Here is a 17,588-nt window from a genome sequence, read left to right on the forward strand (position 1 = left end):
GTACTGACCTAGAGTAGACCAAATGACACACTGGACTGACTGGCTTGCTGCAACAGAGCTGAATTCATGTCTAAGGACATACGACAGAAGAAGACCATACAACCACACATATACGATAAGAATGTTAAATAAATAGTTGAAATTGGTGTTTACAGCAAATTACATCGGTACATAGACATTCTGTTATATAAACAGAACAACTAACTTGAATTTGATGTGTGTGTTTGTTCTTTAAATTTATAGCATTCTTCATTTTTTCTTTTGGATGGGAATTCATGCAACTACTGCTAGCCGATACATTTGCCCTATATATTGTATCACACGTTTCTTTGCTATTTTATCTATTTTCTAATACTATCTTTATCTTTAATTGTATGTATGTATATTGCATCGTTTTAAAACCTTGGTGAGCATCGTTTTAAAACCTTGGTGAGAAATGTGTAACAATGTGTAACTGTTTATAGATCATTTTGAAATTTGTTTTAGCTTTTATTTTAAATTAGTTTTAGCTTTTTACTTGTAAACCTATGTAATTTCACATGTATACCTTCTTCGTTTTTATGATCTTCTGATGTATCGTGATGTTTTTCTATGATGTGATTGTATTACTCGACGACACTGAAAATGAGTTTGATTACTCTGTGTAATTTCAAGAATAAATAAAACTTGAATTAATTCATTCATTAATGAATATATTTACAGTGTGTGTTTTGTTGGTTTGTTTAAAATAAAGACTGTATTGATACACTTACCCTGTGGTTCAAGGTTCTTTATTATTACATCCTACATACCGGTACTTGTGCACAGAGTAAAATTATTGTGTTTTCCGAGCTCTATATTCAACAGCAGTAGATAGAGAAGATGAAGAGCTCTATGTTCAACAGCAGTAGATAGGGAAGATGAAGAGCTCTATGTTCAACAGCAGTAGATAGGGAAGATGAAGAGCTCTATGTTCAACAGCAGTAGATAGAGAAGATGAAGAGCTCTATGTTCAACAGATAGGGAAGAGAAGAGAACAGAAATGTTTAAAAGTATGTTGTTGTGATTTTACATTGAAAGAAAAAGGGATGTAGTGATATGTGCTATGATTTATAACAGCCACTAGATGGCAAGGCTGATACTACTGCTATATCTAGACCAGTGGTACCCAAACTTTTTATGTCAAGGACCCCCAAATTGACACTAATTAGCCCATAGCCCCCTCATTTGAAAACATATGCCAGGGACCCCCCCATAAGAGAAGTTATTTTTTTACGGCTCTAGGAGTGACTCAACCCGTTTAATTTCAAGGACCCCCAGTTTGACATGCATTAGTCTATGGACCCCTATTTACTGGCATTTCTATCTCTCGGCCCCCAATTTATATTTCCAAATCAATGTTAATTTAACTCTGAGTGTACACATGGAACCAACAGGTCCATTTGGTTCCATTTGTACACCCATAAGGGTCCATTTGATTACTAAATATAATTTAGCTGGGGACCTCCTGGAACTCCCTCAAGGACCCCTGGGGGTCCCCGGACCCCACTTGGTCATCTAGATGGAAAGAATGTATCAAAATACATCAATTCTATAACTACTAACAATGTAAATATAAGCAGTATAGAAAATCAAGGGCAGAGAAATAAACAAACACGGTGGAACAGTTATAACTCAAAATATTGTTTTCATATTTTACATCCAGGTATGCCATTACCTGGCACTTAACTGATCAATAACTAACTTTAACCGATCAATAACTAACTTGTTCTTCAGAATCATCAATAATCAATATTATAGCGTATTTAGGATATTAATATATATTCCATGAGGGGGAATCGAACTCTGGTCTCCAAATCACCAACAAAGAAAAGTGCAAAATTCTGATTGGGTGAAAAGGATGGTAACATTGATTACATTTATAATGTAATCAATGTTAATTTCACTCTGAGAGTGTACAAATGGAACCAAATAGTTCCCTTTTGTACACTCTCTGAGTTACAGACCCATCACCCATAAGGGTCCATTTGGTTCCAAACTATCATTTATCTGGGGACCCCTGGAACTCCCTCAAGGAACCCTGGGGGGGGGGTTCATTTGGTTACCAACTCTCCATCATTCAGCTGCATCATGGTGGAGAGACCACCTGGAAGCCCCTCAGCGACCACCGGGTTGGTCCGCGGACCACCGGTTGAGAAGCACCACCACTGCGCCACCACCAGGCCCAGGCAGCAGCAGCAGCAGCAGCAGCGTGACGTTACGGCGGCGCCAGGTCACGTGGTGTCAGTGTTTGAGGTAAATCGTGGTGCCGGAGGCCCGGATCGGTCTTTTCGCCTCTTCGTCTCGTCCCGTTAGGACTGATCCACTGTCTCTGCCGCCCCGAACCCCCCCCAAGAAACACCTCAAAATGATCATCTACAAGGACATCATCACCGGTACGGAGCCGCTCTTTACACTATTATTACATATACGTCGTTTTAATTTAATGAGGAGGAGGTGAAGGAAGTATTGTGTGTATTTGTTGCTGTCATGATGATAGCATGATGACGGAGAGCCGGTGGGCCACATTGGGGCGGCATTTAAACGACAACATCAACATCTATAAATCTATATATTTTTTTCATTGTACTTTTCGTCGCGTCTTTAGTGCCGACAGTTGTGTCCTTTTTGTTGTTCTTGTGGACGACAGAACGTGTGTAGTTTTACCCTGTAACTAGATGTTTCTGCTTTGTGTTTGGTTGATGTTTTAAAGAAGCTAAACGAGGCTAACCGTTAGCTTTAGCTTTAACAAGCTAACTATGTAGAATGGGGGAAAAAAACGGCGGCGTGACGAGGCGGCGGGGCGGCGCAGATCTACAAGCCCACAGCGCGGCCCCGTCCGCCTAGTGCCTAGAGCTTGTAGATCTGGCATCCCATGTTGCGCCACACCGTCGTACGACGGACTGTACCGTAAAGTAAACCTCTTTTCTTTATTTTCCGGCAATGATTCACAGCTTGGCGTGGCGTGCCCCCCCCACCCCCCCCCCCCCCCCCATCGTGGCGTGGCCTAAAAGAAAAGGAAAAAAAACACCCGACGATAATTCAAGCACTTTTTTTTTTTGAATAATGACGTTTCAAAACGTCGATCAAACCGAGCGGTAGTAGTTGTTTAGAAGTGGTTTTATCGTCTCGTTTCTGTATAATATTGTAACGGACCGTTAGCGGTTAGCCGGCCGCTAGGCTAGCGGCAACAACACCATGTATTATAGCGGCGCTAGCTGTGTGTGTGTGTGTGTGTGTGTGTGTGTGTGTGTGATGGACCCTTATAGGTCTGTAACTCTGAGTTAAATTAACTTTGATTTTGCAATATAAATTGGGGGTCCCAGAGATAGAAATGCCATTAATTAAATGACGCTGGTTGAGATTGATAATCACTGCTAGAGCCGTACAAATCTTCTCTTATGTGGGGGGTCCCTGGCATATGTTTTCTTTTGGGGGGTCCGCGGGCTGATCATGAGTGTCAATTTGGGGGTCCTTGACATGAAAAAGTTTGAGAACCATTGGTGTAGCGTCCGAGAGGGCTATGCCCGGGATTGCTCTTGCAATCTGAAGCCTACACTAGTTTTCTAGCTATGCTGTTAAAGTTTGTAACAAAATGGAGGCCTCCGTTAAACTACAGCGTTTTCTTTTTTTTTCTTCTTTTTAATTATGTAGTTGTGTTAAAAACTGCTGGGCTACAGCAGAGCCATAGAGTAAGACAGAGTTAACGACATTGAGAGGGCAGAAAACTGAGCTGCTCATGCAGCCTGAATGGGACAAGCTGGAGTTTGAAATGCATTGTTTTCAACGAGGACGGCGCAAATACGACCTGTGTTAGGCATGTGTGCAACATGACAACTGTTTTAAATTATTCTACAGTGACAGCTAAAGTCTCTGTAATGTTTATGTACACTTGTACCTTTATGTAGCTTTGGGCCATTCTTTAGTGTATATTGTATACGGCTCGTTGGCAGGCTGCCAATTCATTTAAATAGACTTCACGCAGGTTTGATTTAATTGTTTTCAAGGTTTAACGAGAATTTCTATTCAGAAAGATCGTATGTAATGTGACTAAATTTGACTGAGCGACTGCCATTGGATTTTTCTTTTAATTTTCGTTTTGTCATGTTTTATGAAAGCAAGGAATCATAGCTTCAAATTGACATTGGTTGTTCAGTTTGACCTACCAGTTTTGGAGATATGGCTTATAGAGTAATGTCTTGCAGAAAACAGCGAGTTGAGAAAACAGGCTTGAAAGGTTCACTTCTGTGCTCTCTAGAATTACACCTAGCTACATGTTATTTCATATTTACATGTCGATTTCAGCTCTGACACTTATTTCAGACTGCCTGTGCTATTAACTCATTTAAAATAAAGTTTTTATCTGGTGAAAAGCTGGATTTTGCGTGATGGCAGGCTCTCAGTCAAATCTGGTCACATATAATCTTTATTTTTCCAATTCTGCGCAGGCCGCCCACTGTCACCCTCCAGGCTGGGGAAACTGTTCTAAACCCTTTGACTTCGTTTGTCTCCCCAGGTGACGAGATGTTCTCGGACATCTACAAGATCAAAGACAACGGAATCATCCTGGAAGTGGAGGGAAAGGTGTGTAAACGACGCAGTCGATTAAATCTGTGTCCGGTTTGAACCAAACGCTGTGATTGGTTTGCATGGAAATCACTCGACAACACCTTGCATTGTGATTGGTTTGCATGGGAATCACTCAACGCCTTCTATTGTGATTGTACTCAATACTGAATGGCTTTGTACTCCATTCAGTAGTGAAAAACAGACACTTGGAAAAAGAGTATAGACTATTTATTGATTACTTTAGAAATTATTTCTCTGCTAAGTACGAACATATTTGTACACCCCCCCCCCCCCCCCCCCCCCCTCACTGGTGGTACGGTCCCGTCTCTAATGCGTCTGTCTTGTCTGACTTGTCTGTCTGTCTGTCCAGATGATCAGCCGGTCGGAAGACAACATCGAGCTCTTGGGAGCCAACGAGTCGGCGGAGGAGGCGAGTGAGGACCTGGAGGGCACCACAGTGTCGGGCGTCGACATCATCCTCAACCACAAGCTGGTGGAGACGGGCTTCAACAAGACCAGCTTCATCGCTTACATCAAGGATTACATGAAGTCGTGAGTACAGAGCAGGGTTGTGACGAAAGATGTTCGTCGACTACTTTTTTTTTCTTTTTCCACTGACTAAAACTAAATGAACTAATCTACGATGACTAAGACTAAATATATTGACAATTTTGACAACAAATAGAAACTAGACTAAAATGTTAGGGAGGGACTAGTGGACAATATTTATTTTGCGTGCGCTGTGTCGACGACAGAATGACTGGCCCCTGTCCTATATTGCAATGGCTAGTATAACCTGATGCTCAACCCATTCTGTACCCTTTTGTGTTTTAACCATTAGCCTATGTTATACTTTAGCCATTGAAAAATAGCAGATCTACAAGCTCATAGCGCGGCACCGAGTGCCGCGCTACGAACTTGTAGATTGGTATTTTTTTTTAATCGTGACAATGTGGTGCAAATCTTCGCCACATATATTATTTCAGAGCGAAGTTTGCTTCTGGTGGGTCCCTGGAACAACATATTTTCAGATGGGGATCATGGTTGCGGTTATGTTTAGGTTTGGGGTATAGGGTTAGTAATGGTAATGTCTGACATGACATGTGACATGCAGTGGCTTTGTGTGGTTCCACTCTAAAGTGGCTACTGGGTTGGGCTCGATGGCTGCATGTTCCAACCCCTAGTCTGTCAAAAGACGTATGCCACACACAAAAATATATATATTATATTTTGTCCTGATTGGCCATAAAGGATCACGCCACCGACCCCCTCGTCACAGACGCAGAGCCACTCCACCTGCTGCAGCCAGTCACATGGCAGTCACACAACTCGCCGTGACATGCCTGCTAGTGAGGTCTGTTGGTTCATCTGCTGCGTTGAACCCATTCTGGGCGGGAATCCCTTTTGGTCTTTTAAGCATTATGCTATACTTTAGCTATTGAAAAATAGCAGATCTACTGTCTACAAGCTCATAGCACGTCACTTAAGTCTGCTATTGTTCGTCTAAATACTTCACTAAGATACCCATGTACCTGTCTAAATACTTCACTAAGATAACATGTACCTGTCTAAATACTTCACTAAGATACCCATGTACCTGTCTAAATACTTCACCAAGATAACATGTACCTGTCTAAATACTTCACTAAGATACCCATGTACCTGTCTAAATACTTCCTCAATGTCAAAGTTCACACCCACAACACCAGATGGAGCTCAACAAACCATGTGCAACCCAGATTCGGCACAAACAAGGGACTAAATAAATTTTGATCCTGTCCACCAAAATGTGGAATGCCCTACCAACGGCCATTAAGACATGAAGTGTACATTTGTACGTCTCTAAATGTTCTGATTAATTGAACAGGGTGGACCCAGGGCTGTTGTAAACAAGTGTAATGCTTTATCAGAGCGTCGTCCACAGTAACCGTTTTTGCATGGAGTTGTGCTTTCATGTGAAATGTACCCATTCGGCAAACTGTTAATAAATGCATCAATCAATCAGAGTGACTGATCAAAGTCAGCAAAACCCCCTCCAGACATTTGAGAGCTGCTCGATAGTCACTCCTACTTTAGTGCTCAGTCACCTAAAGTACAAATTGTACTTATTATGTTTCTGTGGGCAGATGTAGATCACAGCCTCATGAGGCACTTTGCATCTCAAGCACTCTTTGACCTCAGTCACACATTTGAAACGGGCAGTAGGGGGCGGGCGGGGCAGAGCAGCTCGCAATTCATTTTCAATGGGAGTCACATGGTTTTGACGAAACAGCCTTGCTCTGTTCCAACCCCCCCCCCCCCCCCATGGAGCAAAGCTGCTGTCAAAATCATGCGACTCCCATTGAAAATGAATTGTGAGCTGCTCTGCCCCCTAGAACAGAGACAGAACATGTGTCCGTTATCAATGTGTGATTGAGGCCTTTCACCACCGCCTTTGGTTTTATGACACTCACCTAAAAGGTGAGTGTTGCATCTTTTGTTTTCATTTGCTGCTTTCTTTCGATTTATTTATTATAGTCCTACTAGACTCCAGTAAATTACATCTGGCCACAAGATCACGGGATCTACTGAATGTGACAAACTGATGATTGAGCCTACGACACACAGCATGGCATCCCCCTAGTAGTAGGTTGTTCATTCAGACACCTATGAACACCGTTCTCGTGGAAATGGGGTCTAATGTGTGTCTCCAGGGTCAAGGGGAGGCTGTAGGTCTAATGTGTGTGTGTGTGTGTGTGTCTCCAGGGTGAAGGGGAGGCTGTTGGAGAGCGACCCAGAGCGAGTGAGTCCGTTCATGGAGGGCGCTCAGCTGGAGGTGAAGAAGATCCTGGGGAACTTCAAGAACTACCAGGTGAGCTGACACATTAACACCAGTTATGCCGAGGAAGTGTATACACGGTTTGAGTTAAAAACATTTGTTGGGAAAGGATACACATTCAAACATTTGCACACACTTTCACGATAAGAAAATGCAGATCTACAAGCTCGAACGAGCAGTTACAGCTGGAAGTTGAAGCCAGCTCGCCTTCAGTTTGTAGCTTTTTCAGCAGCTTCAGACGTCGCTGGCGATGAAAGGTACACTGTGTCTTTGCGTCAACTCGCCATTAGTCTCTTCCCTGTCGTGACTAACTTTATGCCCGGGAGAAGATTAGCTTTGTGCCGTAATTGCTACAACCTATCGCACCTTTTCAGATTATTTTCTCTTTTTTTCCAACCATGTTGATAATCCAGTGAGTTAGTGAACTAGTTTAACCTCCCTTGTGCGCATGGAATCTTCTTGCCCATGTGTTTTTAATTACCGGAAGAATTTGTCACCGTGTGTCTACGATGGCTGACCCCGCCCAAAACAAACAAGTATTTTCTGTCTTATTGTCTGAGTCGGTTCCAGTTGCGAAACGCTCAATGCTGTACATGAGGATACATTACTCATAGGATTCCTGACGGGCTGCTTGTATGAGTCATTAACCCATTTTGGGCGGGAACCCCATTTGGTGTTAACATTATGTTATAATTTGGCTATTGAAAAATAGATCTACAAGCTCATAGCGTGCCACCGAGTGGTGTCTACAACTTGTAGGTCTGCTATTTTTGAAAAATCGTGAAATTGTGCCTGAAATCTTTGAATATATATTGTTACAGGGGAGGTCACTGGAACAACATATTTTCAGATGTGGGGTCGGTGGCCAATTACATATACTTTTTGGGGTCCTTGACATGAAATATTGAGCACCACTGATACAGCAACATAGGTATTTCAGAAAACTGTCAGAATTTAGAAGCCTTTTTTTATTTTGACATCGGGCCTAAATGGGTTAAAGGCTCCACGGTGTTCAGGGCGGGGAAATGGATGACGTGTGGGAACATGAACCTGTCCCAGTTGAGGACAAAAGGCTTGGCTTTGTGTCATTTTTAAGAATGGAGGCTCCAGACAATGGAAATGGCTTCCAATACGGATTCCGTTCATGTATCTCTTTCTCTTACACTCATTTGTCACACAGAGCTGAAGAAAATGACCAGTTACAGAAATGTCAACTTCCTGATTATCTGTCTTACAAGTCAACAGCCGTTCCACACGTCTCGGCTAGCCGAAACCTCTTACTTTTCAAGACTCATTAAAGTTGATGTAACCCATTAATATAGTGGTTGCAACTGTATTAATTGATTTCCCGAGTCCCGTGGTGGGAGTTCTGCTCTGGTTTTGGTCAATATTAAGTAGCTCCGGTCATTTTGTGGAGGGCACAGGTGGACCACGCAGTAAAAGTAAATTAATCCACAAAACTGACATCATTTGTATTGTTGACCTATTTCTAAAATATTAGCGCAACTTTCGTTCAACTTTGACCCCTCTATCACATGGAACTATTTTTTGGGCGTAGTGACGCAAAAGACTGTTCCGTTTTTTAGTTGCACAGGAGAGTACATGAACACAGACTGTCTGGTATAATGTGTTTGTGTGTGTTCAGTTCTACACAGGAGAGTCGATGAACGCAGACGGTCTGGTGGGGATGCTGGACTTCCGTGAGGACGGAATCACACCGTTCATGATCTTCTTCAAAGACGGCCTCGAGCAGGAGAAATGTGTAAGTCCTGCAAAACCCCTGGTCCTAAAACCCAGTATCCCTCACTGAAGTTGTGGCGTTTCTGGTAAAAACCCAGTATCCCTCACTGAAGATGTGGCGTTTCTGGTAAAACCCAGTATCCATCACTGAAGATGTAGCGTTTCTGGTAAAACCCAGTATCCCTCACTGAAGATGTAGCGTTTCTGGTAAAACCCAGTATCCCAGTACACTGAAGATGTAGCGTTTCTGGTAAAAACCCACTATCCCAGTACACTGAAGATGTAGCGTTTCTGGTAAAACCCAGTATCCCTCACTGAAGATGTAGCGTTTCTGCTCAGTTCTCAGTTTGACGAGAAAAATGTAAACTCAATCCTAAAGTCTCTGGATTGAGTTTATATTTATTTAAAAAAGGGTTGTACCATTTAATGCCAATATACTTAGTTTAATAGTGTCCCCCAAGGGTCTTAAAAAAGCACGCCAGGGCTCTTTTCGGAGGCATTTTTCCCTCTGCACCAAATCTCTTTACCGGACATGGCTGATCTACAAGCTCACGGTGCATCGCATGCTGCCTTGTAGATATGCTATTCGTGCCAAATTATTTCCCTCCAGAAATGGGTCGCTAGATGAGAGTTCACTAAAACGTTGACTTAACCAAGCTTCGTGTCCCTGTCTTCTCTCCCCCCACAGTAATGACCTGGAACTCCATCTGCTTTCTTGATTGTCTTGCTGCTTCTGAAAGGACTTGGAGAAGAACACACAGAGCGACATGAAGCCACCTGCTCTCTGACGACATGCCTGGACTCTCCTCTCCTCCACATCATTTACATATTCATCCACATTGATTTGATTCTTTTTTGGTCCTCCAGAAACAGCCCCCCCCCCCCCAGACCACCCCAAAGTGTTTAGCGTTGAATATGTGACTGAACAGGTTTACCCAATGCCATTTTTAAAATAATAACGTAGCTCTTTTCTTTTTTAATTTTTTTTCTTTTCACTTTTGCAGTGGTTAGGTTTACCCCCAATGTTGGCCAAGTGCCAGGTATTATCCCAAATTGAAGTAAAAAGAAAAGAAAAAAAAGGCAGCTAGGAAAGTTTGAAAGTTAAACTCAAATGAAGCCTTGCACTAATTAATTCAATGGTGATCCAGGAAGTTGTTTTAGAACCTCCTGTCAAGTGTTTTTAGCCGTGGGTGGGTCAGTTCTCTCTCTCAGGCCTCCCTTCTGCTGGGTTTGTGGTCGCATTATTTCTGATCTCTACCATCTAGCATGGAAATATGAATGAACGCTGTTCCTCTTTTCAGTTGTGACAATAAAAACCTGGTGAAACATCAATTTCTGTTTTTTGTTTTAGATCATGTGGTGTTCGAACAGCCGTGGAGAAGCCACTGTCTCACTCGAGAACCAGATCAAAACATTTTGTTTCTATATTGGTGGTTCTAAAATTATTTAATGTCAAGGACCCCCAGAATTTTCGTTATTTGGTCGCGGACCCCTATCGTATGTATATATTTTTCTTTCAGTTTCGTAGTGCGGCACTCGGTGCAAGCTTGTAGATCTGCTATTTTTCAATAGCTAAAGTATAAAAATGGGTTCCCAACCAGTCCTGAATGGGTGAAAAAGTTTAGTTTGTACCAAAATGGTATGAGTAGGGATGGAGCTCGTAAATTTGTATTCACAACGAGCACCTTATCGAGCCGGGTTCTTATCGAGCCCACTATCGAGCATTTTCTATTTTGTGGAAAGACAATAAATTCTGAACAGAACCAGTATCTTTAACTAGGGCCTTCAAATACAGTACTTTTCTAACAGACGGAAGCCAATTGACTTTTTTACCAATAAAATAATAAAGAGAATTTGTACCGCCATAATTGTGTTTACCCGGACAGCATTTGTTTCTTGATTGCCTCTTGTCTTGTTTAAACATGACCGGGCCACTATACCGCTATCCGTGACGTAGAGTCAGTGTGCCGGGGGCCTTGGCCTAGCCTGGGTAAACCCCTCCCCCCTCGCCAAATTTGCATTCTGAAATGTTGTCCAGCAGGGGGAGTGGGTTTACCCAGGCTAGCCTTAGCCCCCATGAGGAAATGGACAATTGATCTCAGCCCCCATGAGGAATTGGACCTGAATATATATATATATATATTCGCCTCGGGTCGTCCCGTTCCACTATGCTCAATAAGCTTGATAAGCCCAACGCTTATTGATAACGGGTACTCAAGCTTATCAGATTTTTTTCGGGGTATCTGTTATAGAGCTTCATCCCTACCCTATTGACCTGAATATAAGCCATTGAACGAAATTTCTGTTTTTAGAGACACGCTCACAGTTCTCAGTGTATATACCCCTTTAAATGACACTTGACCCATCTGATGTCACACGCCCCAAATGTAATCAGCTGTCGGGCTGCTCTGGTACCAGTGCTGCCAGAAATAACCTGCTCTTTGGTACCAGTATGTATAACTACCAGGCAGTAAACGGATCTGTGACACAGACAGGACAGTACTACCACTACCAGCCAGTAACCGGCTCCCTGCGCAGATTGGTGAAGTTGTACTAGTCTGAATTAAGGAATACACAGAAACTTTCTTTCCACACTACACAAATACTGGGTGAGTTTAAATTAACATGTATTACTCGAGACAGCTCTCGCTCTCACAAGAGCAACATGTGCATTTACAGCCGGATGTGTTACATTTGATTTAGACTGTTTCATGTTTCTCTATAGCCGGGGTTATGGGGTGGGACATTAGGTCTATAGTATTCTTTATTGTCCTAAAATATTGTCTATATACATACATTCATGAATCCACTTGCTGACCGGCTGTCACTATTGGGCAATTTATTTTATAGGGGTTTCTTGTGACCCTACCATTAACATCCTATGGGCTATGGCTAGCCCTCCAAGCAGAACCCAATGGTACTGAAGTTTCTGACATTTTGTTCGACCCAGTCCATGGGGTCCTGTTGCACTACTACCATGCCACCTGGGGCCTATTTCACGAAACTTGGATTAGAGATTAAGCCGGGCTTTAACACATATCCTGGCTTAATATATCCTGGATCAGTGCTTAACCAGTTTCATGAAAGCTGGTTGATCTTGCCAGATTAATTTAACCAGTTAACCTGGATATGTTGAGGCTTGATTCGGTTTCATGAAAGTGATGCTACATAAGTTACCATGGAAACTAATGCTTTGGATTTAGCCTGCTCCGGACCAGGCTAACAGCCAGGTTTAACCTAATCCTGATGTCTTTACTGTTCATTAAGCAGTCAAACTGATCACAAACCAATGATGTTTTCCAGATTTATTAAATTATTATGGGTTTATGTTGCCTTATTTGTATCAGTCTGCATTAAAGGACTAATTTAAGCACTATATAAAATCAAATAACCAAAATAAATAGGCTGCACAACATCATGACAGCTTGTGAGCTTGTAGATCAGCTGCTTTTGGTGAATGTTCCCCATGAATAGGTTTGCTGTCGTGCAAGTGCAGTGCACGGTTAAGAAGAATTATTATATTATATTATTATTATTATTATTATTTGTAAAAGTGAAAACCACTAAATATTACCATTACTCATTGTTTTACAACATATTACCATTGTAACGTTTCACCCACTACTAGTCCTACATACTTAAACCTAGAAACCCCATTCAAACCTATTTAGGTTCATCCTACGGTGGACATGTGTGCCTGAAAAGGAATCTTTGAAATGTTTCATAGTTTTAGAAATATAGTGCTTTCAAATTTGAGACATTTATAGGCAGATAGTGGCACTTCAAAAAATCACTTTCACCTAGAAACTCCATTCACACTTTGTAAAATTCAGCTTACTGTGGAGACACATGCTGGAACTTTTTACTTTGAAATGTTTTGTAGTTTCTGAGTTATTTAACTTAAACGCCCAATGCATTCTCAATGGCAATAGCACAAACTTTGGCATGCTCCCATGACCCTCACCAGTCTGGCCCCTGTCTTGACAACAACCCCCTTCCCCAAAGGTAGCTCCCTCAGAGGAGGGAGTTATGGCCAAATATCACAATGCGACAATATCATTATGCTTACAATATTAAGAATTCTGTTTTAAGTTAATAGTAGTGGTAAAATGTAAACTATATTTTTGGGGTAGTTAATCATTCAGTCTATCCACTATTGAGAGTATGTTCTCTCTTTAATTACAGCAGCAGTATTTATTTTAGAAGCTTAAGTCCTTGTATCAGTAAGTCTTGAATAGATTAGTAAAGATAATGAGATATACAGAAGGGGGCTGTAATGCAACTATTAAGGATGCAAACTGCCTTAATACCCCATGAAGAAGAAGGATCAGTAAATCTGTGTTCTACAGAATGGGTCTAGAGACAAAAAGCCAGACTGTCTATTAAGCCAGGCTTGCTGATCCCGGCTCGCCAAATCCACCAATTCTGAGCCTCGCTTGGCTTTAGTGGAACGGAATAAACCAGGCTGTAAAGATCAGGATTTAAAAAGCCTGGCTTTGGCCTAAATCCTGGATTAGTTAATCCAAGTTTCGTGAAACAGGCCCCTGGTACACAGGCCATTCTTAAACATAAACAACATGTTTAGCTCCTGGCCGCGCTCTGTGACGACGTTTTTCCTTGTGAGGCTTTCTGAATATGTTTAGTATAAGTACCCATACATGCCGCTGCGAATATCTCCTGTGGCGCGGAAGCCGTTAAGTATTTTTAATCTATGTTTGCCCGATTTGGAAGCTTGGATTAATCTCTTCCTTCCTTGTTTATTGACACCTCATTGTACCGCCTATCTGGCTAGCTAGTGGCGCTATAGCTATGACAGAGCAGATCAGAGGCAGGGACGTAGCCGCACAAGCCAACCGCACACTGGGAGGCGGTACAATAAACGGTAAACAAACAAGAAGAAATAAAGCGACCAAATCGGTCAAACAAAGATTAAAAATACTTAACGGCTTCCGCGCCACAGGAGATATTCGCAGCGGGATGTATAGCTACTTAAAGTTACCGAATTCAGAATAACTCAAGGAAAATAATGCCGTCACTTTTAGCCCAAGGAGTGTTTTTTTGTGCAAAACTAATGCTTGGAATGGATTCAGAATCATGAAAACCTTCAGACAACAAGCTCAACCAGTTTTTATTTTGTTTCATTGTAATCTCTAAAACAGCTTGTATAGGCTCCCAAACGCAAACAAAGTGAAAATATATTGGCTTTAATAGGAAGGAAATCTAACAAAGGATCACATTATGCTTTAATTGTTTGTTTCGCTTTGTGGGCAATAAATCGATGCAGGGAAACCCCACAGGCTGTCTAACATTGTTTCTGTCTTATGACGACCAGATGAGACATAATTATGTCACAGTGGTATAAAGTAACTTAATATAATTAATGTACTCAAGTACTGTACACACTATCTTTATATAGCCTACCTCATCTATTTTGAAAATAACTGATCTACAAGCTCACAGTGTGTCGCTTTGCGACGTGTTGTGAGCTTGTGGGCTATTTTCAAATGATTTGTTTTATACGTTTTGAACACTGAAATAGGACATTCTGCGTAATAAGTACTTTTACATTTTCATGCCACTACTTTTGTACTTTTACTGGGGTACATTTTGAATTCCTTTTTGTTTTCTATATCGCAGCATCGATACGTAAAACATTTGAGTACGTTTTCCACCACCGGTCACAACGACAGGTCGTTTTCATGTTGTCTTTGTTTGTGTTCAGTTGTGACTCCGTGTCTCCGAGGAGCTGCTGATACCAGGAGAGAGAAGAAGAGTGGACGACCTCGCTCCCTCCAGGAGACAGTAGAAGAGAGAGGAGACAGAGAAACCAGACTTAAAACAAAGATGGCGCTGCTGCAGTGTGTGGAGCCGTTCCCGCTGACCCCCACGGCCCAGGCTGCGCTGGACCGAGCCGCGGAGCTCTACAAGCCTCCGTGGAGCACCAGGAACGTGAAGGGAGAGTTCGACATCACGGAGAAGAAGAAACCGGAGACAGAGGAGAAGACCAGGATCTTCATGCCTTACGAGGTCCCCGAGCCCGTGGTGCATGACCCCAGGGCGCTGGGCGAAGACAAGACCATCAGACACTTTGTGCCTCTGTCGGACCGGAAGTGGTACAAGACGCTGAGAGACCAGCACTACGAGCTTCCCGCGAGGACGGAGAGGACCGTGGTGCAGAAGAGACCCAGGCGGCGCGTCCCTCTGGGCGGGCTGGGGCAGACCTACGTGGTGCCGCTACCGCCCAGGATCACGGAGCAGTACGGGCCCAGGTGGCGCGTCCCCAACGCCAGCCTGGACGATCTGGAGACGGTCAGACACGCCCGCCGCTCCCCGTCTCCTGACTCTGAGGACGAGCTGGAGCCTCTGGGCTTCTTCTCTGCCTCTCCCGTCGGCCGCTACGAGCGCACCGCCGTGCACCGCCAGGCAGAGAAGGTGGAGAGAAGAAGGCAGGCGGTCGAGGAGGTCACGGAGACGACCAAGAAGAAACATACTGTGTCTCAGCTCACGGGGAGAAGGAGGTCCCTGTCGCCGACGTACATCGAGCTGATGCTTCCGGTCTCGGAGCTGATCAGAGCGCCGCGTGCCCGGCCTCCTGTGGAGGTGGAGGAAACGGTGAGGAGGTCACCCACCCCCGAGAGAGCCCGCGCCCGCTCCCCCAGCCCCGTCAGGTCCGTGGAGAGGTCCTCTCGCTCCTCCTCCTCCAGGTTCGAGGGCTCTGCCCAGCACTTTGACAGCACGTCTTCTCCTCCCGAGGCCAGGAGGTCCGCCCTGGAGACAGAGAGGTCATACCAGGAGGTCACCCAGACACCCTTCAGCCTGGACCACGCTCCCCGTGTCACCGTCAGAATGCGCTCCCACCGCGTGCCGACCAGCCAGGACACCAAATTCACGCTGAACGTTCGGGCCAGGCCCGACGGAGAGATCACCTGGCGCCACAACGGCGTTCAGATCACCGAGAGCAGCAAATACGTCTTCACCAACATGACCGGGGTCTTGACCATCGCTATCCTGGACTGCCAAGCAGAGGACAGCGGCACCTACCGCTGCACATGCACCAACGCCAAGGGAGAGGCCTCGGACTACGGCACCCTGGACGTGACCAGAGGAGAGTTCACCAGCTTCTCATCTTCTCGCCGCAAGGACGAGGAAGCTGCAAAGGCATACGTCCCTGAAATGAACAGAGTCGACCACTACCACAACTCTCACTTCAAGGCCGGCTACTCCTCCAAGACCTTCATATAGAGCAGGGGTGCCCACACTTTTTTGACTTGAGAGCTACTTTCACAATGACCAGCTCAACAAGATCTACTCACCCAAAAAAGTTTTATCCCATTGCTGAAAACAGCTGCACTGGCGGTACATACTATAAGACAAACACACTTGGAATGGGAAATAGAGAGAGGAAAATGGAATTCGTAGTTATTTGTATATGACTTTGTATTTGTATTGTGTGTTTGAGCTGAAAGGCTCTTTTAATCAATCAGTCACCTTAATTCAAGTAGTTGTTTTTAATGATATATATATTTTGCCCATGTCATGTGGTCTACCTGCAAAGCCTTTGTGATCTGCTTGTAGATCTACCTTCTGGGCACCACTGATATAGACCGATTCACAGAGGGGTGCCCTGGGCGCGGCCATTACTGAGGTGTAATACATGGAGCAGGTGCTCTGTAGACCAGGTGTAGCTAATCAGTGCTGCTTGCACTTAATGGTACACCTCAGTAATGGCCGCACCCAGGAAACCCTCTGTGAATCGGTCTATAGAGCAAGTGTGTCCAAAGTGCGGCCTGACAGATTTTATGCGGCCCTCTGCTTCATACCTGAATTGTATTACCCCGAGATAAATAGTCCGTACAAGGAAGGATGTATCTTTGGTTTTATTTATTTACCATGGTGGACCTTTTTACAAGCTAAATAATCCTGGCAGTATGGATGATTTGGACAAAAAGAAAACCGATTCAATTCATGTCAAGTTACATGGATGAGCTGCACAAAAAACATGTTCATTTTAAAGTGTAAACTGTTTTTTTTCTCCACACAAACAACACATTCTGCCTTTTTCCCCAAGCTTTACATAAGAAATATGCTAAAGCAAAAATACCTTTCTTAAAGCAAAGTTTTTCACAATCCTCTAACCAGAAAAAGTTAACACAGATGGTTATCATTTTACAAAATAATACATGTCTTAATTCTTCATATAATGGGCAGTAAAACAAAAAATGAATTTAAATTTCTTTCAAATCACACACTAGACACACCAATACCAATGAATCTACCCATTTCTAAAGCTAATGGTTAGGTCCATGAATGCAGCTGTGCACAAAAAGATCTCTGACCTTTGGATATATTTTGTGTAACATAAGGATCAGGGCCATAATTATTTTTAATAAGACGATATGTTCTTAGTTTTGGTTTGTACCATAAATCAACAGCCCAACTCTCC

At 43.4% G+C, this 17,588-nt stretch overlaps 2 protein-coding genes across 2 annotated transcripts; both read left to right on the forward strand.

Annotated features, from left to right (window-relative positions):
- Positions 1 to 2,259: 2,259 nt before the first annotated feature.
- Positions 2,260 to 10,477, forward strand: LOC310866586 (translationally-controlled tumor protein homolog). Its single transcript, XM_083776245.1, has 6 exons — positions 2,260 to 2,414; positions 4,535 to 4,602; positions 4,958 to 5,139; positions 7,333 to 7,438; positions 9,051 to 9,167; positions 9,834 to 10,477. The coding sequence occupies exons 1-6, from the start codon at positions 2,387 to 2,389 to the stop codon at positions 9,834 to 9,836; spliced, it is 504 nt and encodes a 167-aa protein (XP_083632371.1). The 5' UTR covers positions 2,260 to 2,386; the 3' UTR covers positions 9,837 to 10,477.
- A 1,148-nt stretch (positions 10,478 to 11,625) lies between these two features.
- On the forward strand, positions 11,626 to 16,818 carry LOC310866318 (titin-like). Its single transcript, XM_083775917.1, has 2 exons — positions 11,626 to 11,754; positions 14,868 to 16,818. The coding sequence occupies exon 2, from the start codon at positions 14,990 to 14,992 to the stop codon at positions 16,385 to 16,387; it is 1,398 nt and encodes a 465-aa protein (XP_083632043.1). The 5' UTR covers positions 11,626 to 11,754; positions 14,868 to 14,989; the 3' UTR covers positions 16,388 to 16,818.
- Positions 16,819 to 17,588: the final 770 nt, after the last annotated feature.

The sequence above is a fragment of the Protomyctophum parallelum genome (assembly GCF_964188405.1).
Source record: "Protomyctophum parallelum genome assembly, chromosome: 11".
Classification (NCBI taxonomy): domain Eukaryota; kingdom Metazoa; phylum Chordata; class Actinopteri; order Myctophiformes; family Myctophidae; genus Protomyctophum; species Protomyctophum parallelum.